The sequence below is a fragment of the Branchiostoma floridae genome, chromosome 14, assembly GCF_000003815.2.
Source record: "Branchiostoma floridae strain S238N-H82 chromosome 14, Bfl_VNyyK, whole genome shotgun sequence".
In the NCBI taxonomy this organism is placed as follows: domain Eukaryota; kingdom Metazoa; phylum Chordata; class Leptocardii; order Amphioxiformes; family Branchiostomatidae; genus Branchiostoma; species Branchiostoma floridae.
The window spans coordinates 9795183-9820198 of record NC_049992.1 but is presented as its reverse complement, the minus strand read 5'-3'; the positions used below and the strand labels follow the sequence as shown (position 1 = coordinate 9820198).

General features: G+C 39.2%; 2 protein-coding genes across 7 annotated transcripts in view; one reads left to right on the top strand and one right to left on the bottom strand.

The window, feature by feature from the left end:
- The window catches only part of LOC118430533 (anoctamin-7-like), a 38884-nt gene extending 22375 nt beyond the window's left edge, over nucleotides 1-16509 (bottom strand). For 5 of the 6 annotated variants that reach the window (XM_035841460.1, XM_035841458.1, XM_035841462.1 and 2 more), the window contains exons 1-7: nucleotides 15893-16508; nucleotides 7788-7869; nucleotides 4407-4558; nucleotides 3325-3453; nucleotides 1523-1659; nucleotides 946-1003; nucleotides 256-310 (exon numbers count right to left, since the gene is read on the bottom strand). In XM_035841460.1, the coding sequence (XP_035697353.1) occupies nucleotides 256-310; nucleotides 946-1003; nucleotides 1523-1659; nucleotides 3325-3453; nucleotides 4407-4558; nucleotides 7788-7869; nucleotides 15893-16015 (736 nt within the window). In that variant the 5' untranslated portion in view covers nucleotides 16016-16508. Of the gene's footprint in view, nucleotides 1-255; nucleotides 311-945; nucleotides 1004-1522; nucleotides 1660-3324; nucleotides 3454-4406; nucleotides 4559-7787; nucleotides 7870-15892 lie in introns of all 6 variants that reach the window. The other variant, XM_035841461.1, reaches the window with a different exon arrangement.
- Nucleotides 16510-21983: 5474 nt separating this feature from the next.
- LOC118430650 lies at nucleotides 21984-25002 on the top strand. Its single transcript, XM_035841632.1, has 3 exons — nucleotides 21984-22133; nucleotides 23472-23634; nucleotides 24360-25002. Exons 2-3 carry the CDS (start codon nucleotides 23480-23482, stop codon nucleotides 24580-24582), a joined length of 378 nt encoding a protein of 125 aa, XP_035697525.1. The 5' UTR covers nucleotides 21984-22133; nucleotides 23472-23479; the 3' UTR covers nucleotides 24583-25002.
- Nucleotides 25003-25016: the final 14 nt, after the last annotated feature.

Here is a 25016-nt window from a genome sequence, read left to right as displayed (position 1 = left end):
TCATCATAAAACTCAACCAAGCTGATTCATATATATGTAGGGGTGGGTACTGGTAAAGAAAATTCAGGTACAGGTAAGGTGCAGGTCCAGAGGATTAGGTCCTAGTCCAGATCTAGACCTGAACCTGGACCTGATTGTTTGTTATGAAATTCAACCAAGCTGACTCATATGAGTATGACAATGTATGTCGATAAAGGTTAGACATCAAGGTAATAAGATATGCCAAATAGCAACTACTCAAGCAACTGCACTTACCAATTTCAGCTCTCTTTCTTTTCCCATACGGTGTTGTTGCAAGTATCTCATACACCTGAAAAAAGGAACCAAAAAAGTGACATTAAGACCAAAATCATCCTAACATTGTCATGCTAAAAGTGAACGTAATATTGAACCTGAGTTGCACTCAACAATGAGCTTATCTTTCACTGCTCATGACAGAAAAGACAGATGCTATACATCATGTTACTAAGTAAGTACACTTACTTACTTACTTAGTACCACTGTCCAGACTGAGGGAGGCTCTTCTAGCTCTTTTTAACAAAATGAAGAGAGGACATCTCTATGCAAACTACCATCTAGCAATCTAGTATGGACATTATTGTCCAATGCCTGTCCCAAGGACACAACATTAAAAGATGTTAGTGATTTGATTCAAGTTGAGCCCTATACTAGTAATAGATTCTAAATCAACCACCCGTTCAAATGGCCAATATTGCCAATGATAAGAACTGCATTACTTGTTCATTTTGTTGTTCCCCAGAATACATAACATAGGTCTATGTACATGAATGTACATGACTTTGTATATATGGGTCACAGGTCAATGTATACAATGTATCCTTTTTCCAAATGAAGTCTCTAAGTCTCTAGAAGAGTAGCATGAAACCTTTGAAAACCTTATTCAGGGCTTAAACATGTACTTAAAATACAGTGTATCATCCTTACTATTCTGTGTCTCTGTGTATTAGAGAAGAAGGTATCACGGTTCTCACTCCCCAAAAACCTGGAAAAGGAAGAAAAAGAAAAAAAAATTATGTTTTTCTGCATGTGTCATCCTAATCATAACATTGCGCACTTTTATTCTTTTATCTAGCAGTACATTTTGTAACTTATTCTGAACACAGCATGCAATCTTTATACAGGGCTTGAAATACTTTGCATTACATTGAAAATCACCTGTACCAGACAAATTTTACCTGCACCACTTCCAGAATTCAGGAAGTATGGATCATACTAAATATTCTCACCATTGCTATTTCTTTTCTTTTATACTTTAAACATGTAGATAGTAACATTCAATACAGCCAATAACAATCCACACACTTACATCATATGACATTTATGTATAAAACCCAGCAGACCAGTGCAGGTTAGGTGCAGGTAGACACCAGAAGTACCTGCACAGCTCCAATTTCACCTGCACTAACCTGCATATGCAGGTGGTATTTCGAGCCCTGTTATATAATTGTACTTTATAGACATATGGTGTCCTAGTATTTCCAGTAGTTTCTCAATGACTTACTTGTCCAGTTTGGACTTCTTGAAGACACAGGTGTAGTAGTCCAGTGGTTTGTTTGGCACTTCCTGATCCATCATGTTGGGAATATGCAGACTTTCCAGCAGCTTTGCCGACCAGTTCTCACTTGGGTTAGGGTGAGCCTGAGAGGGTATCATGGACACAAGCTTTAACATCTAATAGAAAATAACATATTCCCTATATAGTATATAGGGTTATATACACAACTTATTTCATGAGAAAAGCTCCCTCTACAAACTGTAGCAAGCTCAATGGCAGTGAAAATAAAGAAGTCATCATTAACATGCTCAATCACAGTATAGTAAAGAATATAAGTCTAATATATTTTATGAATATGTAAATATTGAAAGCTCACAAAACATTGATAAAACTACATCAAAGCTGTGGGATGCATGTTAAGACAAGAAAGAAGATGAAATGTAAAGGAATTGAAGAAGACCAATAAAACCATCCTCAGCTGATTACTATACTTTGTTCTAAGGAAATAATGATGCCCAAAAATTTTTAGTTTCTTTTTTAGTCTTTCATTTCTACAACAGATGTCCGTAAAGTAAATATATACAATGAACATGTACAGTAAATATGATAACTTCATCAGCATATGTTTTACCAGTCAGTAATTATATCTGAGAGTATCATCACGAAGAACAATCCTATTTTTCTGTTTAACGCTTATTTTGGTGAGATTTTCCTCAAAATTCTATTCCTGATGTTTATCACAATTGGCATATAAAGATCTGACTTGTAAAATTAGTGTTGTAAAGTTTCACTGAAAACGCTTCATGAACCCCGCAGTTTTGTGTTGGAAAAGTGTCATACCTGTTTTTCCTCCATCTTACAATACTCTTTCAACTACATCGACAATCTTAGAGCCGACACTAACCTACATGATGTGAGGGAAATCCAGTCCTTGATGAAAGACAGGGAGGAGTGGAGACGACTTTCTAGCTTGGCTCGAGCGGGAGCTCGACCAAAGTAAAGTAAGTAAGTACAATACTCTCACTCTCACCTCTAACCTTGGCTTAAGAATGTTGAGAGACAGAATTAAGCTTGCCATAGAGAGCTGAATAGTGTTACCAGTAGAAGTTTTTCTATCAGTCAGATAGATAGGGGAAAGCATATTATTTCATTCTCAAAAGCCATGCTGACACACATTGCAGCAGAGTAACATCCAAACACAAAACATTTCCATGCTGAAGGAAGAGAACTGGTATTATGCATATGTACGTTCTAACCATTTGTTCTTTCGTCTCTCCAAGTATCATGTGCGCGAATCGATAGCGCCATTTTCTACTCACGATCATATCCTCACTGCTTAACTGTTAGCAATTCATGTGTTCATCGAGGCAAAACCAAGAATTATGGTCAGGTTAGAAAAATAATCATAACGGCTATAATGACTAACATGCATTCAAATATACTTTATAAAGATGTAACAAATTGAACAAATATGATAAATTCAAAAATGTGACAAATTGATCAAATATAATAAATTTAAAGATGTAACAAATTGAACAAATATGATGTTGACACAGCTGAAAAAATTAAACCATACTTTGCAGGAAAGACAATTCTTTGCATTTGCAAATTTTCATTTACATTACAGTACAACCTTCTGGTAAATTATTGAATACTGGATAATATACACTATCTTTAAGACATGCATTTGTAATTAAGTTCTGAATACTGTATTATATCGTTTTACCTTTTTTAATAAAGCTTACTGCATCAGTGTAAGTAACACATCTGAGCATGCTAAAATATACCAAAAGTGTGCTACATTATACCTGCAATGGAGCCCGAAAGTTGAGCTCTTCAGCATAGTAACACAGGACATCCCAGGAGGCGAAAACCTTGATGTAGGTGATAGTCTTCTTTCCTGTGCTTGAGATCTCTTCTTCCATTTCACAGCCAGCCTTGAACAACCACAAGAAAAATACAATCAATGCATTATCCTCTTTTACAACAGTAAATTGACCTACGTTGGTAAGGAGTAAAATGTTAATTTTTCATGACATAGGGGCTTGCAGTGTTTTAAGTTTATTGTTGAAATAACCGTAGTATCATAATACAAGACAGTGCATAATATCATGTTTGTGGTGTGATGACTTAATGGCAAGTAGTCATGCAAAAATGTAAAACTACTGTCACAGTGGATATTTCATAATTGACAGTAACCTGATTTGAGTAATGCACTTTTTGTTGTGATAACATCCTCTAAACAAACAATTATAGAATACAAAGATATGTACATGAATAATATCTATCTTGCCAAATTTGCCTCTTAGCTCAGATGAGTTAGATGATATTGATTAGCTATCAACTAAGATTTATCTTAGCTGTTGTCATCATATAATGAATATGACACACCAACATCTTTCAGTCAGGTATCTAATAACTTCATCTTCATCGTCATTTAAACCTACAGATTTTAATTCTTTACAAGCCCAATATATTCATGGGAACAATAACCATCTAGTTGCTAGTTTGGCACTGCTGCACTGTCAATAGCTGTACTTGTGGCATCGTGTGGTGCAATCGGTAAGGTGTTTGACCCAGACCCCAGAATTTGAAGTAACGGGTTCAAAACTATTGACTTTTCCCGATCTTGTGCCCTTGGGAATTTCATCACTTCACTCAGGTTAAAATGAATACCTATCTTCGGCGAGAGCCATCCCTCGGATAGGACATTAGAGGTCCTGTATTTGAGGACAGCCATACCTGAGTATGTTAAAGATCCCACCACACTTATCGAAAAGAGTAGGATTCCTTCTTGGTGTGAGTTGCTCAAAACCTACAGTCCCATGGCGGCACTTGGGGTAATAATTACTGTCGTATTGAGGTCAATAACAATAACAACAGAGCCCACCTTTCTGAGGTTGTTGAGGAACTTCTTTCTGTACTGATCATTTTTCTCCTCGGGAGATTTCTCCTTCACCTCCCCAGACTCAACTGCCTTCTTCTTCTTCTTCTTACTCTTCTTGCTTCCCGGGTCTTCCTCTTCAAACACCAGCACAAAATCTGAAAGAAAATCGAAGACAGAAGTTTTTAATAGTGTAACACCATATCTACTTTGATAACCAAATTCTTATCATTATATACTTTATAGAAAAATGCTAACACTTTACTTTCAACACTGAGTTAAACTATAGGGACTTACCCCTCTAAATTTTGGGTTAATCTCCGTCGACCTTGCTCACAGAATGACCCTTCTGATGAAAATTTAGAGGGGTAATTACTATAAGTACCTACAGTTTAAATCAGTGTTGGAAGTTAAGTGTTAGAATTTTTCTATAATGTATTTTACCAACACAGATGAACTTTCTTATCATTCTTATGGTATAAAACCATAGCTGATCCAAATATCTAAGGACAGAAGTGAAGGCTTATAATGTCTCCAAAGTTGGCTAGAACACATATCCTTAACTATTATTGACAAGTGTCATCAGGTGGACATTTTACAGGGCTTGAAATATTTTTTTTCTGCATAGTTGCACTGGTGCAGGTAACATCGAAAATTACCAGCACCAGACAAACTTTACCTGCACCACTCTGAATATAGGGAGTATGGATCATGCTTAAATTGTTCAGGAACCATTGCTATTTTTTCTTTCATACTTTATAGATGGTAACAGTCAATGCAGCTAATAACAATCCATATACACCTACATTATAGGACATGTATGTATAAAACCAAGTACATGGACCAGTGCAGGTTAGGTGCAGGTAGACACCAGAAATACCTGCACAGCTCCAATTTTACCTGCACTAACCTGCATATGCAGGTGGTATTTCGAGCCCTGTTTTATAAGGTCCTTGAAGAATGTTTCCTCCAACAAGGCCTTTCCTCCAACAAGGCCTTAAATTGCCATTTGAAAGGACAGTCCCACTTATTGCAGTGATAATTTGGAAATAAAAATAATCATCAGTGGTAAATCTATTAGCTTAAGATAGACTTTAAGACAACAGTGCTATTGACTTGACTTGAATAATCTTGATACTGCACATCATACATATATGTATGTGCATCTATTATCTTGGTATCTTATTGATCTTCATTGACAGGATATTAAGTGCAGTTAGGGCTGTTGCATAAATTATGAAATAGGGGCAAGAGGATGCATACACAGTTACATGTAGTCTGAAATGCATTTGCCAAATGTATTTTCATCTATGTGCATAGACAGTTCCTGGAGGTTTAACATGATGAAAAGCTCTCAACCATATTTGTGCAGATGCAGACCATAACATAAAAATGAAAAGTGGACATAATAGACAGATTCTGACTACTACTAGTATAACCAAAAAAAAAGCAGTTCAAAAATGAAAGCATGCATATATAGCTACTACTGTACTAGTGATTCAACCAATTAGTAATTACAGATCATAAAGTGTATGTGTGTCTGTCAAATATTTTGCATTTTGCATTTCTACATTTTGACAGAGGTGGGTGGGGCTATGCATTGATCTATTGTGCAGACAGCTGTATAACATAATGAAGAAGCCAATAATGCATTGCTCAGCATTGCAGTGAATTTCCAATATATGATAATGACCCAATTGGCACTGCGGCTAGAGGCATGCAACAATGGGGACAAGTAAACCACACGATAGTATTGTAGCCATCTGGTAGCCATTGTATTTGATTTTGAAAAAATCATTATCTTGACTGCACATTATCATGGTAAATGATTCAGGGGATAGTTAATGACATATAATCTTTAGTGTGAAACTTCCTCTTCACAGTGGGTTAATTCTAAACACATATGAGATACAAACATACATTTACATGTATGTCATACAGTGGCATATGCGATAATGTTCGATACAGGTGTTCCAGGCCAGGTAATAATTTTCTGTATCACACAGGCTTCCATCGATTAAATAGAATGCACTGCATGCCTGCCGTTGCTATTTAGGTGCAAGCAAACAGAGTTCTTTTGTTCAAATTCTTCTCGAATTGATGTTCTTAAAGAATAAGTCGTTGGCGCAGGTTGAAACAATGTGTCAAATTCATCCTTTTTATGAGTAGTCTTTAGCCATCAGGCAATTCGACCTGCGGGCAGACTGGCACCTCGGGTGATACAGAATACACAATGTTGTATTTTATATACACATTATGAATTATGTTGTAATTTTGAATTCATATAATATACTTCCTATTCCCTATGGATGAATCACCCTGGCAGCAGTGACAATTGATTCTATATAGGGAATAACACCAGGTCCTCAAATATTCAATTGATATCAGAATCCCATCATGCCTTGGGTTGGGAACCGCAAGGCTGTCATACAAAATGGATGGTCTGGCCAAGCGGCATGCGAGCTAGACCATTCTGTCACCACAGAATATTCAATGTGTTCTGGTTCAACTAAAGACTCCCTAAGGAATGGCAAATTGCAGGGACAACCAACTGGGGTTATCAATTCTATACTGTTTGACTCTAAAAGAGAGCAGTCAATTACTCTACAAAATTAGAAGGCACCTAATATACATATCATCTGTCTTACTAAATGACCAGCCTTAAGTTTGATACAAAGATGATAATCTTCAAACACTAGCCTGAATAAATCTCGCTTATAGCAGCCCGCCCAACATCCGCCGGCCCCCTAGAGGGGAGGGGCCAGTTACAGCCCTGGACAGCGGAGTTTGCGTTAAACAGACTACAGGGTTCTAGCCAGGATTTTATTTTAGCGTAGTGGGAATGGCATGGTAGCGAAGCGACTAATCAGGAGATTGGTGTGGAAGGGGGGGTCTTGGTCCTTTCACGGTGAGATTTGAAGATGTAGAGTTAAAAGTTAGGATTTTTGGGTCAGTTTTGAGTGGCATATCATCATTTTTCATTGTCAGACATTGATTAGTCATTGTTGAACAAACAAATGACAGCAAAGCACCACTACACTTGTTAAAAATTAGCATAGTGGCCCTTATTTTAGCGTAGGGGTCACAAATTTTAGCGTAGGGGCCCACTAGCTAGAACCCTGGACTAGTTCAACACCATTCTTGTCAGACAGGTGTTTCGGGCATCTTAAAAAAATTACAGTACCTCAAAACGTCTAAAAATGTATTGAAATTTGCCTGTCAAAATGAAGGAAAAGGCATTTCAATCTAACTCAGTTTTATTCGTGAAGTTAGAATATTAGAAATTTCATGGGGAGCATGTCCTAGATTTGCCCAGATCTCTCGTGTCTGGCAGAGTTCAATGATGATCTTTAAGAATAGATCCTTCTAGAAGTTCACTGTACATACCAATCCTTCTGTGACCATCTCTGAAGTAGATTCCTTGTTCAGCTGCATGCAGGTCCCCTGGAGAGGGTGGGTGGTTTTCACTCTACAATTGAACATAAAAAAAGTAAAAGATTGAACAATCTTGCACAAACAAAGCTAAAGATGCTGGAAAATGTGAATACATCGCTAGAGTAGCATTTTTTGAAAAGTGAAATCTATGCATATACATGTAGTAGTTGTCTTGATTTAAATTTCGATTCACTTAAGAATATATAAACATTATTGATTCAATATACAATGTATAAGAAAAGTTTGTCACAAAGTGACAAATGGATAAATGGGAAGTAAAGTTGGTTTCATAGCTACACAGTAGGCATCTGTAGTTGCCAAATCACAGTTATGACATAAGAAATAGGAATTTTTAGGATAAGGAAATACTCGACATACGTAGTTGCACTTAAATACATGTAGATATTTGATTAATGCATTGATGACCAGCATAAATAAATACATATAAGACGTGCATGTATATAGATATATCGTGACATATCGTATCAAAATTCAGCATTTCGGTAGTGGGGCAGCCGTGACTCTGCTATCTAATCAGTGTCTATGCAGTAAAGAAAAAAGTCAATATCCTGTCTATCGACCCGGCTAACCTATTCATATCAATAACAGCTGTAACACTGGATCAGGGACCTGCAGGCACTCTACAAAATTGATTGAATGCCAGGAGCCAATTCAATAAAGGAAATAAGACACAGCCCAAACTGGAAGAAATGATGACGCATGACGTCAATGCAGGATGATAGATATACTGTAGTGGCAGCCGATGTAGGGCAAAACTAGCTGTGGGACGGGTGGAGGCATATTCTAATGTTATATCATTACATTTGAGTACCTGTTGGGAAAATGCCATCAGCTAATGAAGCACTATACCTACAGTTCTTGTGTACAATTTTCATACCATGCATGCAAATAAAGTATCACACTATGATGGTCAAAGTGAAATAGATGGGCTATATATATATATATATATATTATATGCCTAACCCTGATGCTGAATTAAGTATTTTATTCAGAGAACAACATTGAACTTGGCAGATCAACATTCTGTCTGCTCACTGGTGCACTGATTGGATTTTGTTGGCTTGTCACCAACTGGAAGGGTCAAGCAGTCACATTTCTCCCATGATAGGTTATAATAGAGCAAATTGAGGGCTTTTTTGTGACAGTTGTGGGAAAAATATCACTATCCGATAATACTTACTGGTAGGTTTTTCATACTGATAACACACTGCAAATGTTGACATTTTTGCAGTGGTTTAATGTTGGTGGTAACCTAGCCAATACAAAGATGTTTGTTGTATCTTCTGCCCGCCTAACACAATGTTTGGAATGCAACCTAAAAACCTCTGTGAATGGTCTATCTTGAATAACGTAAAATCAAATCCCCATGTACATCCGATGATCGCTTGAAGCTGCATCTGGTACGTTTGGATGTCTATATTCAAAATATGGCTATCCATATAACAAACACGATCAACATACATGTACAGTATGGGAAGTTGGATTACCCTAGTATGGTGAATAATATCCTTGCAATTATCAACTGTTACTGTTAGGCATAGGGTTGGGTACCAGCTGCAGCACACCAAAAAAACATTGTTTTTTTTATGTTGGACCGGTCCGAAAAAAACAAGACCTGATTTTGGACCTGATAAGAAAATGAACACTCAGATTATACCGGCATATTCAAACATTTGAGGTCCAATGAAGTAACAACAGTGAAGTAAAATTTATAGTAATGCTACCAAATTTCCACAGTCAAACTTTGTCTGATGAAGACCGCTTTCAGTCCCCATAGACACATGTCAAAGGTGACAGCATGTCTTTCCTGGCTGTTACCACCCAGCTTTGAGGACACAAGCTTTCACTGACAATTCAGGTCCAGGTACTGGTCCAGACCTGTGCCTGAATTTTCTGTACTGATACCCAAATTATTTTCATTACTCTTAGGTAGCAGATAGTGCTACGTGCCTGTACTGGATTGGAACTGGACTTGTAGCTATACGTTCCAAAGTTTAGGTTCAGTTCCATAAGGCCAAGGAAAAAAAATGTCGTGTTTCCTGTTTCCCTACCTGCCCTAGAAAAACCTGCCGACCCTAGACTTTTTTTGGGGGTGGGCAGAGGAGTCACAGTTTCCAGTTAGAATTTTTATTCAGCCTGCTTCCTATTGAAGCAAAAACACTGCTTGTCCTATCTAATGAAGGATAAATGTATCTATTGTGCACAAAATTAAAGTTTGACATTAAAAGAGAAGTGTCCTCATGCACTTCAGTTTACTTTGTTTGACTGTATTGTAATATGTATCACTAGAGTTTTGGCCAGCCAAAAAAAAATTACAAGAAAAAAAAGAAGATAATCCCTACCTACCAACCCTAATTTTTTCAGGACTGAAACAGGAAACACAACATTTTTTTTCCTAGGCCTAAGGACTTAAATGTTGGGAACAGCTAGTTCTGGACTGACATTTACTATTTCTACTTTTGACCTAGCTCATCTTTTTTCTTTATTCAAGTTGTAACAAAACAATACATAGATCTAAAACCTTACATAGATCCTGAAATATTTGCGACGGAAGAAGACTAATAAAAACATTGGCTGTTCTTTTATTTGTTTTTGTAAATCACTCAGCTTTTTGTCTTTTTCACTGACTGTACATCATAGATTTTACATGTAAAATTTATGCCAACATGCAATTTTACATGTAACGTTACCCCCAGAAAAGCATTTCTGAGACACATCAAGTCATATGATTTTGTAGACATATGATTTCTGGCACACACAATTGCATTCAGGTCTGGACCTAAACTCACTCTGAACCTGAATCTGAACAGAGTTTAGGTACTACCGTAGCACTACTAGTAAGCACAGTCAGCACTAGTTGCAGAGTCATGAAAATCCTTCAAATGTGCAAGTGGATCATGACATAACATTTCTTTAAAAAAAATGCCCCTAAGGCTAATGCATCTAGTGTTATGTAAGACTAAGTGTACAATAGTAGAAAATCCAGAGCTCTTCATGTACTTAACTATGATGTACATTCCTGTCAATTGTTGTTTCTATAACAGAACTGTTGAAAATGACAGAAAAATTGTATGACTGTGCTTTAGGTTGGCAAGGATCTGGGGACTGACTGCTATGGCAAACTCAAAACCACAGTGAACACTCTACTTTCCATGCTAACGTTACAACATAACTAAACTAGCCCATGCTCCACCATTATCCACAAAATCACTGCTTTCAAATTGTGTCAATTCAGTTTTGAGTGTGTCCGTCTGTCTGTGTGTGTGTGTGTGTCTGTGTGCCCGCATATTTGTGGTCAGCATAACTTGAGAACCTCTTGATTGACTACAATGATATTTGGTATGTGGGTAGGGGTTGGGAAGACGAAGGTCAAGGTCAATTTTGAGCCCCCTGGTGTGTGACCTTGGTACTGCAGCGCAACTTCCGGTTTTGCTATCTCGGTGTTCTGAACATGCTATGGTCAAGATTTTTAAGTATTACATAGCTCTTGTGCTCAGGATAAAATGACATAAGTTTGGGCCCTCTAGCGTCTAGTTTTGGGATAGCAGGGGCATTTTTGTCAATAACTTCTGACAAGGATAACTCAAGAAGGGAACAACAGATTTTCATGATGTTTGGTATGTAGGTACCTTAGACAATGTTGTACAAGATAAAATACTAATTATGCAAAATAGGAGTACATTTGCATAATTAATGAGAATATTCTATCATAGCAGTTTTTTCAATGTATCTCTTGTCCCGTACGTGATATGGTCGTGACATTTGGGTGGTAGATAGCTTTTGGCGTCATGACAAAGTGGGGCAAGTTTCAGTCCCCTAACATTTAATTGTGGAACTGCAGGGGCGTTTTTGTCAAGACACTCCAAAGAGGATAACTGCAGAAAGGAACGGCGGATTGCCTGCATTTTAGGTATGCAGGTAGTTTAGGCAAGGATGTTCATAATGATATGCATTTATGCAAATAAGGACTTAATTTGCATAATACCATTGTTTGCAATAACTGGACTTCGATAAATGTAACACTTGTTAATCATAATCGGTGGAACATATGCAGATATCAAATATTGAAATGAGGAACTTATTTGCAAAATGAGGAACTTATTTGCATAATTTATGCAAAAATTGCAAAACAACTTAATGATTAATGATTTGAATTGGGAATTTTACTTGTGACATGTGTACTGTACGTTATTCAATGATGAACAACACCATGCATAAATCATGTTAATGTTAAGTCATTTGCATTAAATTAACAAAAGCTCTAAATATTCATGGAGGTATGAGGTCGCCGAACTCTAGTTTACAATTGCTTTTAAAGTCTTGTACTTAGATGTCTAGAACATTTCATACATCAGACATATACCCTTCCGACCCGATCAGCCACCCCTGGTGACTTCCTGTGTTGAGGACGTTCAGCCACCCCCACTGACTCAATTTACATGTGTCTCGGCATTCCTCGGTATTCCCCGGGTGGAATCGGGAAACAGCCTCGTTTTCATGTGCAGGGGATTCCCCTATGTTGGGGAGGGTTGAAGCTGTAACGTTAGTTTGGGAGTTTCTACCTTGTTTTTTCCCCTCAAAATCACAATTCATTGATTGCCAATTATGCTGAAAAACCTAGAAGGGGTTGTGACACCGCTGAGGAAGAGATTGACGATGTCTCTACCACTGGAAGTTGATGAAAACTTCCGCATTTTGACTGCCATTTGCCGGTTCTGTACCATGTGGTAGTATTTACAAAACTTTGTTTGGTTTCTTTGCCCTGAAAAAGGAGTAGGTGGGTGTTTTTGTTGTTTATCATAAAGGACTGAGGGCCATGAGTGTCTGAAATTGTTTTCAAATTATTGATCCAGCCAAATTTCTGCTTTGTATTTGTTTTTTTCGCCTATAGAGGAGGGCAGCATGTTCAGACATGTATGTAACACTTTGAGGTAGCAAAGTCTGTTTTGGTTTTCCTCCAACTCATAATTTTGGTGAAATCTTCCTGGTCAAAAATTAGGGGAACACTGATAAGGCCCATCTTTTTACAACTGGTCAAGGCTTTAGGTACTATCTTTGCTAGCAAGAATAAAACAGTTACAGTCACTTACATACATTGTTTTATGTTTTTATTGATTCAGGAAGAATAGCAAGGCATTCTAGCCTAGTTTTCAGTGACTTAATATTTTAGACTTTATGGGTGATGTTATATACATTTCAAATATTTTTCGAGACTTCAAAGAAAATTTTTATCTGTCCTTTTGTGCAGTATTATTCCTTACAAACTAGATACCGTCTTTATCTTGATATATTCATATTCTACAGGTTCTTAGCTTTTCAAAAATGTATAGTTTTACCTATCTAGCATTAATATAAGTATCTTAACATCCCACAAACAGTTCGTAGGTTGGTGCACCTGAGGATCGACAATTTTAGCTACGATTCCTGTATGCGCTGAAAACTTTAGCACGTCCTCTAAGGGACACTGTTTCAACTTTATAAATATGTCCCTGGTCCTGCATAATTATAGAAATATTTGTAATGTGGAACTTGATACTTCTGATAGTTTCTAGATAATGATAACAGCATTCTACCATTATTTACCATTCCCTACCATTTTTTTAAACATCTTGTAAATGGTTCAGTGGTCTAGGAATATAACAATTCACACATCCTTGCAAAGAATGGTTGGCTGTCATGCAACAATAGCCCACCAGAAAGGATTCACCAGTGCCCAGCAGTGGAATCAATGAACATACAGAGGCAACAATAGGGCTTACTTTTATGGGGGCAATATACTAGTTCTACCACTTGCGGCAACATTGAAGTGTCTTGACAAAAATGCCCTGCATTTCCACAGAACTTTTGGACAAAAATGCCTGCTATCCCCAGAAACAAGCTGCTAGGGGACTCAAACATATGTCACGTCTTCCTACAAACAACACCTTAAGTTTCTAACACTTAAAATCGTGATCATACATGATCTTCACCATTCCTTTCCCCAATCCCTTCCTAACTAAGCTCAAAAGATATGGCACGAACTCTGTCTATAGAGGTTACACATCTAAGAAATTACATGACACAGAGTAAATCAAAAACCTGGAGAACTTCTCTTTCTTTAAGAGTCATACATTTCAAATAGCATATACCATCTTTTATCACTGATATTCTGTCGTAAACAAGTCAAACTAATATCAATACATAAAAGAGTCTGAATTAGTTTCATGTATATCTTAACTGTCTGCAACTTCTAGGAGCAAAAGACCACTAGGGATCTACCTGACTTAAGCAGGGCTTAAGAATCTTCCATGTTAAACAAATGCAACTCAAATCTAAACTACACTGTACTGCAATTTACTGTACTACCAAGAGTCTATAGACACTAATTGAGAGACACCCTACAATTTAAACTAGAGTAGTATCAAAGTATCCTTTCCTCTCTTATCGTTTCAATATCAACATGTCAATCTTACCTGTCAGTTAGGTTATACACAGTTGCTTGCAGACCGACAAGACCTTCCAGTTTATCCAAAATTGCTCCACCAGTATCCACAAAAATCCCTGTTTTCAAATATCTCCTGCCCCCAAACAAACTTGCTTGACTGACTGTGCCTAGAGACCCAGCTGCCAGCTGACCTTAGGGCACCAACCTTCACCTCAACATCCGATCAAGTGATTGACAGCGTCAACTGTGCTGTACAACTGTCACCCGGTGGAATCTACCAAACCAGGCTGGGGGGTTCCAATACTTCAGAAGTTTTCGACAAGAATGCCCCTGCTATCCCTACACTAGCCGCTAGGGGGCCCAAACTTATGTCACCAACTCCTGAGCACAACAGCTATCTAACACCCAAAACTCGTGGCCATACCATGTTCAGAAGATGGAAAAACACACCCGGAAGTTGCGCTGCAGTACCAAGGGAAGCCGCTAGGAGGCCCATTATCGAACTCCCCCTTCGTTTCCCAGACCCCTACCCACCCACCAAATACCAGCTGCATCCGTCGAAGTCTTCTCGAGTTATGCTGTCCGCAGACAAAAGTTTGAAAGTAAACAGGCGCCCGCACTTCCAAGAAAGCCGCTAGGGGGCCCAAACTCGCAGCAATCACTCCCTGCTTTAAGGGCTCCCTAACGCTCAAAAATCACGACCGCAGCATGTCCGGAACGCGAGATATCAAGCATGCAGGTCCTGCTGCAGTACCTTAGCAAGCCGCTAGGAGGCCCATTATCGAACTCGACCTTCGTCTTCTACACCCCTACCCACCCACCAAATATCAGCTGCATCCATCGAAGTCCTCTCGAGTTATGCTGCTCACAAACGGGGAGAACCACACCACCAAACCGAAAACATAACCTTAGCCATTCTGGCAAAGGTAAATATTCACGAACTGAAAATGCATTTACACTACAGTACAGGTATGTGGGTCATGAGACCATGTTTTCATAACAAAATACCTATTAGAAAACAATAGGGTATGTTTACCACGCTTTCAGTAGAGTTTGTCTTTGTGCACAAAGCAAACAATACCTATTTGTTATTGTACACCTGTTGTATTGACTTTCTCTTTCATGATGAGTCTATAGCTGACAAGGCAAAATTAAGAAGTGACTGGTCGAGCTGCAGTTATATAATGCTTGGATTTTACTTTTTACAACTGACTTATTTCATTGGTAATACAGTTGCTTGTGTAATCTCAACAATAAATGGGGTATCGTGTTGCTGCTATGTCAAATTATTCATACAGTCCACAACAACAAAGCTGCCACACCCACCCAAGGTTTTGTTCCTTTTCAAATTTTCACTCATTCAGCAAGAACGTTGGTTATAATTCATTTTCTCGTTTTCGACATGGTTTCAGGATGCTAACGTTAATGGTGCAAATTAAGTTATCAACCATATGCTTGAGTTGTGGTTTCTGGAGTGGATCGGATGGTGACCTGTTTGCCATATAAATTGTCAACACCATTTTCCGACACAGTCTTGATCATTCAGAATCGGAAATCAATGAACCGTGGCACATGTATATAAATGATCTGACGAGAAAAAGCGGGACCTTACCAGGGAATCCTTGTGCACGAAGGCGACTGAGTCATCTGTGCTTCCGTAGGAATCTAGGGCGATCCCTGCCAACCCATTCTTCTCCGTCTTGGCCTTTGACAAGATGGAATTCATCGCATTCATGTCGTCTTACAAATAATATCGTCCAACCGAAATCTTCAAGTTCCCCCCGAAGAAATCTTCAAGAAATCCAAACCAAGGTCCACACTTGAGGTATCACGATCCCCCGAACATATTCTGACAGAGTTCGGAAATGTCAGAGAAGATTTTCTGAAGGAACGAAAGTCTTTAGAGCGGTGGTTCAGACGACAATGGCGCTGAGTCTGACTGGAAGGCGGCCATGTTGGACATGGCAGCGCAGCTCGAGCGCCGCAAACGTCACGATATATGGGTCCGTTTAAAAGCTCTAGCTCGGCACAGGAGCGTGGTTTCCACACACAACCTAGATCAGAATAATAACAGAACAGATTACGATCTAAAACGGAGATTAACGGTACACATAGAGTTTTATCTCGGCTAATTCTAATCCTAGAGATACGCGTAAAAACAGGTCTTCCCACACCCGATGCGCTTGATTGATCTGCACAGGCGCACTAGACCCTCATGCTAATTTTGCAGGTGGGTGATCTTGCACAATTTCAAAAGGTACGAATTGCTCATTCTGCTGCGCAAAACCTACACCATACCTATCATTATGACAGACTGGCTAATATCGCGCTCATAGCCACCGGGCATACAGTCATTTAAACCGTTTAAGACCCAGTCAGCGAGAGACTGTGAAAACACCTCCATTATAAAAAAATTACTATTATTATCATGACTGTTAACGTTATCATTATTATCATAAACTCAGTCAGTGGGTAACCATTATTGGCCATGACACAAAAAATTGACATTTTATGAAGTATTGAAGTAATTAAAAAAAGTGAAATAGTCTGCTGCATACGATAGCTTTCGGTGAACTATTATGGATGCTGAAATTGCGGTACCGGTGTTCATGAGAATTTGCTCGGGAAAAGGCTGGTTCTACGGTATAAACATTCGTGGATATATTTGCCTACTTCTACACAGTGAGGATTATCGCCTCCCAGAATGAAGTTGAGTTTATCTATCGAACAGAGAGTAGCAAAGTCTTTAGAGCAAGCTGAAAGTATTAAATTTATGTGAACAGCTCTGTGCGTTTATCATTATATCGAGAACAATCCATAACAAAGTGACGTTCGTCTTCGATCTCATTTGGGCAGAATGGACAAAACCTCTGATCACGGGGAATTTTAGTATATCTTCTGGCAGCCTACGGCGCGTCAGACCTCAGCGCGTCAAAAAAAAAAAATTAAGCACACTTTCACCCGCTTGTAGACGTGAAGGCGCCAAGAGGTATGTACATGTACCACTCAAATAGTAGACCATAACACTTGCAGAGAATTTGCTTTAAAAGCTCTGCTGCGGTGCCGTAGTTACCCATTATCGAACATGACCATCGTTTTGGTTACCCTTACCCAACCGTCCGCGAAATATTATGGAAAACCATTCACAGCTTCTCGAGTTATGTTGACCACAGACAAACGTACATACAGACGCAGCATGCTGCAGTACCGACGCAAAATGCCAGGTGTACCATTTTCGAACTTGACTTTGACTTTATTGACAATGAGACAAGTCATTACAAGGGTTTGCCTAGGCAGCTTTGGGCTGGTTGCGCCAGAACCTACAAAACTTCGGACGGACATACAAAGAATTCATAACAAGAAACAATACAATATAATGCAATAAAATAATCAATAACTATAAAATGCCATGCGACTGCAGTTATGGAAGAAATTGATCTATACCATATAACAATAGGATACTTAAAAGATTGAAGTAGGTGGAAGGCCAGTGTACTGTCATACTATGAGTTTGATATTAAAATCATGACAAGAGGTGTGTTCTGCAACGGGCTTTGAACTGTGGGAGAGTGGTAGAGTCGGTGACATGTTTTTGAAGGTTGTTCCAGAGCCTGAACTTGACCTTCCTTTCGAAACTCCACAAACGCTACACACTACCAAATATCATGAAGATCCATTTACAACTTCTCGAGTTATATGCTGTTGACCTACATACAGTCGCGCAACACCATAGCGCGACTGAAAACGTATCATATTAAACTTCTTGGCGAAGGTAATTACATGTTATTAACGTGCCATGAACGCACGCTGAGTAACACAGACAACGGCACATAACAACATGTACTTAGATTGCTTCTGCATTTTTGGTACACCATTCTTAGCTCATAGCGATGCTTCCGATTGTCCCAATTAATCCAATGATAGACAAAGGCTTCCATTAAATTGTCGTTGAATACACATTTTCTTTATCAGATCAACACTTCCTATTTCCAAAATTGATGTAATGATAGACAAGACATCCGTTTAACTCAGATATTTTTCATACCAACAAAGATAATTGAAGATAATAAAGTCAGACAAATGCCGGATCTAATTTTACCTGCGCTGCGTATCACTCTTGCAAGAATGTGTAATGTCGTCGGTAATTAAATTATCAGGCGACTATAACTAGGGGGGGACACTATTTTGCAAAAATGCAGTTTTTGATGAAATACGCCCCTAGAAATATGGAGACGGTCCATCTGAATATGAAAATGTAAAAATTTTGAAAATATTTGATTGCTAACCCCCCTGTACATGCCCCCTGAAGTTTTTAAGTTGACAACGTACTAAACTAGTATAATGCTATACTACCAAACATGCCTAATGCCTTAGAAATTGTACTTTGGCATCCTTGGCAGAATATTTGACTTCAGGAGAGATCATTGTGGATATCTGAACCTCCAATGTATTTCCCATGCAAATATGGACTATTCCAAATCACCCCCATGGCAAAAATGGACTGATCCAAACTCAAAATTGGACAAAACGGGCTACAGGACCTGGTATATTATAGTATAGTCTGTATTCATTTCGACAAATTTTTACACTCAATCGCACAGAGGCAGTTAGCCTTGTAGGATTTTAAAACGCCAGTGGTACTCAAATACTCTGCGAAACAGATTTCTTTGTAGCGAAATGGAGTATCACAAGTTTTCACATACTGAATCAGGTCCAGGTTCAGGTCCGAACCTCTGGACCTGAACCACACCTGCATGAACCTGAATTTTCTGTACCGTTTACTCACCCATATTAGGCACCCCTGTAGTTACGTTTTATCCTATCAAGAAATAAATACATATGCATGTAGGTGGGGGAAAGTTGTGTTCCAACTGAAAAAATTCAGGTTGCCCACTGCGCTACCTGGATTTAAAATTACGACTTACTTTGCGCCAACCAAAATGCATTTTCAAGTGTGCAAGCCAAGTGGGTATTTCGAGCACTGTTGCTGGAGGTAAAGGATGCAGCCTTTGGGTTTATCTCTAAGGAGATGTTCCAACAGACAAGGAAATAAGAAGTCTGTAGTGCCATTGTCCAAGTGGTAACCACAATTACCAATCTGAAGTGGTACGGAAAAAGAGAAGAGAACCTGGATCGTTTAGACAGTACAGTAGAGAAGTCAGGAAAAGATGCAGGATACCAGAGATTCTGATAGCTTGGAAGAGAAATGAAGAGGAGCTTAAGAAGCAAGGACTCAATGGGAAAGAGATTGCAAACATTGCTGTTGATTGGAAGAGAGACAAATACCTACTACAAACCCTTAAAACCCAACATGGATCTTTCACATCAACAGCAGAAGTTGATATATTGTAAGTGTAAAGCTGGCCCAACTCAAGAACACAGCCCTGTCACTACCAATAACCACGAAAACTCCATCTGCGGTCAACCTAAAATTGTACTTGAACAATGTTACACGCCATTGACACCATCAATGAGTACAAATTTGACTGTGGTTCTTTTGATTCTGTTGTAAATAGATGTACCAATAAAACATTGTTGAAATTCAGTATCGCAGGCATCTTGCTTACAATGACAGGGCTCGAAATACTACCTGCTTATGCAGGGTAGTGCAGGTAAAATTGGAGCTGTGTAGGTATTTCTGGTGTCTACCTGCACCTAACCTGCACTGGTCCATGTACTGAGTATATACAGGTTAGTGCAATTGGGGCTGTGCAGGTATTTCTGGTGTCTACCTGCACCTAACCTGCACTGGTCCATGTACTGGGTAGAGGTTAGTGCAGGTAAAATTGGAGCTGTGTAGGTATTTCTGGTGTCTACCTGCACCTAACCTGCACTGGTCCATGTAATGCTGGGTATATACAGGTTAGTGCAGGTAAAATTGGAGCTGTGCAGGTATTTCTGGTGTCTATCTGCACCTAACCTGCACTGGTCCATGTAATGGGTATATACAGGTTAGTGCAGGTAAAATTGGAGCTGTGCAGGTTAGTGCAGGTAAAATTGGAGCTGTGCAGGTATTTTTTATGTCTACCTGCACCTAACATGCACTGGTCCCAAATACTAGGTTTTTATACATAAACGTTATATGATGTAGGTGTACGTGGATTGTTATTAGCTGCATTGAATGTTACCACTACCACCTATATTAAGTAATATTCTGTAGAAACGAAAAAATAGCAATGGTTCCTGAACAATTTTAGTATGAACTATACTTCCAAAATTCAGAGTGGTACAGGTAAAATTTGTCTGGTGCAGGCTATTTTCAATGTTACCTGCAACAGTGCAGGTATGCAGAAAAAGTATTTCGAGCCTTGGGTATAGTACCTGTATGTACATGTACAAGAGAGCTTAGTACGTAGTAGAGAGAACAGTCAACTGTTGCTTTTCTGTCCATACTTCTCGACACATATACAAAAACACTGGTTTTAAGCTTGGTAAAAAAACTGTGTTTTTGTAACCTTGAAACAATGTTTCTTTTTGAAGTTGCCCAATTCCTTGGCATCGAGTTTCTGAAAATTTTACCACTATTCTTGTACTGAAGCTAAAGGCACTCTGTAGTTGATTTGGGTACTCTTTGTTATTCTCAGCACTTGTTGAATTACTGCCCTACCTTGATTTCCCTGTTTAAGGCCAAATAATGGAAATTCGCCCCAATACTTGCTGCCTTGTTGCCATGGCAACCAAGAATATTAAGCCAAAACCTGATAGAAAGGTATCTTGGAGTGTAATGTATCATTTAATTACACAAAATGTGCAAAAAGAACTGAAGTAATGCAGTCAGTACTTGCAGACCTTAGCAACGTCACACAAGTACATGGCGAGGGGGGTATCCAAACTTCAGGGGGTATGTACAGGGGGGTTAGAGTTTTACAATTGCCTAATTTTTGTGATTTCTGTGTTTATATAGATCATCTCCATATTTTAGGATGCGTATTTCAAAAAGTTTGTACTAATGTCCCCCCCTACTATAACGTCAATATCATGAGCATACAGAACTACATGTACGTGCTAGGCCACGGCAAGAAAATTGCATGCATGACACCCACGCTCGCATTGATTTTCGCCTGATTTCTAACCGTAACAACTTACAGAAATGATCCATACGACAAGGAAATGCCGGTCCATAAGAGAAATCATAAGACAAGACAATACCGAAAATGGGAAGACATGATATGGTATGATTGAAAAGTGACACGTACTAGTGTGGTAGCCAAAAATGTTGTAGAAGTGAAACTGTTGATGTAATTGTAAGTGAAAGTAGCGTGGTAGCCTTGAGTGTAGCTGTAGAAGTGTCACTAGTGCGGGAGCCTTGAATGAGGTTATATAGTGACCTTCCCGATACGGAGAGGACAGAATAGACTCGGGAGCTACAGTACGACTGGATACCAGGCTAATGTTTTATCGCTTTAATTCTTGTTGCAGCGTTTATGGTCTCTTTTTTTAAAAAGAAAAGTTAGAAATCTCGATTTCTGTTAACCAATATACTGTTTTTATTCGCCCCCTCGCGTTAGATGTGACGTCTGCAGAGAACGTCCTTCATAACATTCACTTGCTGCGGCCTTATTATAAAGTTTTGCTGCACTCTTGTGACTGTCGGGCGCTGTACATGTGACCTGCGTAGTACCGCCTACGTATTTTCTCCACCTACATGATTTTTTTTCTCATTTCCTTTCATTACGATTGGTTGGCTCATGAACATGATTGGGTACCCATAGTAATTACGGAGTTTCATATAAAGGGTTCCCCTGTACAGCTGCACCCTGTGGGCTATAGCTACTACCAAGACGACCTGAAAGCTCCACGGCGACCTCAAAGCGAGAGAAAACAGATCAAGAGAGCACTAGTAATACATAAAGGTAAGTTTGTCCGATTGATGGTCAATCTGTGATTTATTTGTTTGTCTCTTTTGCATATAACAGATAACGATAACGTTAGTATGCTTTATTTTGTACTACTGAAGGTGACAGATATAGTCACCAAAACGTCTACGGAAGAATAAAAAGAAGGTTGTGAAACGAAGAAGACTTTGTTCGATTGATCTACCAACCTGATGAAACTATTTACGGAAAAAGGATGATAGATAACGTGCTGAGCAACGGAGGCCAGAGGATAAAGAGCAAAATGCAGAGCAAATGTAACACACAAAGAAGAATTTTCTATAGTTTAAACCTATATTGATATCAGGTATAAAATGTACATTATTTTATACTGGGGTTAAAGTAAGTTCGAAAGTACAACTGAATTGACAAAAATAGTAAATATGGTTTACTTGTGGGCGGAAAGCCTCCTTCACCGGCCTCTCTGGGTGCATTGGCGTAAGTTGCAGGGGGGAGGGGGAGGGGGATTCGTGATTTTTAACTGAGAACACGCCGGGAAAGGAAAACATGTCGAGAAAGGACAAAAGGCGGGAAAGGAATATATGCCGGAAAGATTGTACTCTTTAAGTTTCCCGGTATGCATTCCTTTCCCGGCATTTTTCCTTTCCTGACATAATTTCCTTTCCCGGGGAATTCCCAGTTAAAAATCATGAATCAACAAGTTACGCCAATGCCCCCAGAGAGGCCGGTGAAGGAGGCTATAGGCGGAAAGCTTGCGGTCATCGATACTGCAATAAGGTTACAGAACAAAAATCACAGATACAAGAGAACTGCCGTTTTTGACTTGCTTTATATCGGATGAAAACGAGCACAATGTTTTCTTTTCTGAGTAATATTTTCTTTTCTGAGTAATCTATGCCGATTTAGTACACACTAGCTAGAACAAACGTTCGTTAGGGTAAGTGACATGAAATTCTTCAGAGGTTCAAGAATAGCTAGGTACAAGTTGTTCGGACGTGTTACATATAACTTTGTTCAGCACAGGATAAAACACAAAGGCTACTTCGGAATCTAAGTCATGATTTCATATATTCTACATTTGTCCATCGTATGTACATGAAGCACTAACTAGATTAAACAATGTGCATACGATAAGGTTGACGTATACAGAAGAAAACTGATATCAGCCTGGAGACCAGCCTTGTTGTGCTTTTAGTCGTTTCCCGAAGGATCAAGGCTGGACTCCATGCTACTTATCGTAAATAACTGTATCATTTATTTCTTTGGCCGAAAGTATTTTTAAAAAAGGGCTAACTAACGTCACTGTAAACTCCTGTGAAAGCTAGCATAATCGGTGATTCTGGTGTATCCATATAGAGCGGAAGATGGTGCGTGTTTTTGTCGCGGCCCTCCTTGTGGCGGCTGCAGTCGTGGCGACGGTGATGAGCGCCCCGCAGGTAGAGAAGAGGGGCCTCCGCGTGGGACACTGGCGGGTGCGCGGCCGACAGAGCCCGTGGATTCGATACATTCTACAGCAAAAGTAAGTCTAACTGTAATGTATTGTATTTGTTTATTGTAACTGTCGCGTTCTGGCGACCCTTCTTCGAGCGGGTGATCGTCCTACAAGTGTGACGTTTGTCTTGTGTCTCTGTCTTTGGTCCTCCTTCCAACATAACTATACTTCGATGAAAAGAATTCATCTTGGTAATAATGTATGCCAGAAAGCAGTTACTCAAGCAACTGGGTATGATTTTGGAAACGGTCAGACGTTTCAGATAGCATCCACTATCTTAGATAGGTATAAAAGTTTCTCACATATCACTTTGAACAGTGTCACTGACGGAAGATAGTAAATGGACCGCGTTTCCAAAATCATCATATATATTCGTACGTAACTGCTTTTTGGCATAAGTCTAACTATATTTTCGAATGACTATGAGTTATAAAATGCGTTTCTGATCTGACGAATTAAGAAGCAGGCGGAAGTCTCCAAGGCTATCCTCTCAGCAAATAATCCTTTCATTGGAAACTACAATATCTTTCATTAGATAACGTCAATCAATACACAGTTTAGTCGGTTTATATAAGGGTAAGGGTTCGGCTCGCATTGACGTCTTTTGTGTACTTTTCACTTTGTCAGATTTCCTTTTTGTCATATAGATGACGCACAGAAAAAAAAACTGACAAAGTCAAAGACGCCTAAAACATGTCGGAGCCTAAAATGTTTATAGGATATTGAAATAGTCATTGAACATTTTTGAACAGGATGAAAGGCAACCGTAAGATTGGCAAAAGAATGCCGGAGAAAGCCGAAGTCGTCCCGAATGTGGTCAGACCTTCCGGAACCTACGAAGGGAAGCCGAATGCGACCGACATCGCCGAAGATTCCCGACTGAGTGAGTTCCTGCGAAAGCTACTCCCGTTGTTCAACTACCCCGTGGAGCGGGCCATGCCGCTGGACTCGATGTACTACGAGCCCGACAACTAGGATTTGTCGGCGGTCAACTAGTCTCCAAGCAGATCCTACGGTAGCATAAAAGCTGTCAGAGGAGTGAAGCCGGTCTTGGAGTGCATTGAAACAACACGTTTCGCCCGGTAGCGAAATTAAACACACTTCTAAGCCGGCTTCACTCCTCTGCCAGCTTTTCATACCATAGGATCTGCTTGGAGATTAGCTGTCAACGAGGCATTATTGCCAGGTGCTGTAACGTAGTCACTATATGATCTGGTCATGTAAGGTTGGAACAAAATTCGAGAATGGTTTAATCAGGATTGCGTTTATGTGCCATCGTAGTTTTCAGAAATTGGTCTGACCCAAAACCACAACTTTGAAAACCGCTCATGAAAGCGAATCGTATGGGGCAGTTGTAAGAAAGATAAATTTTACCCCATACGTAATTGTCAGAGTTTTCTATGAACTTG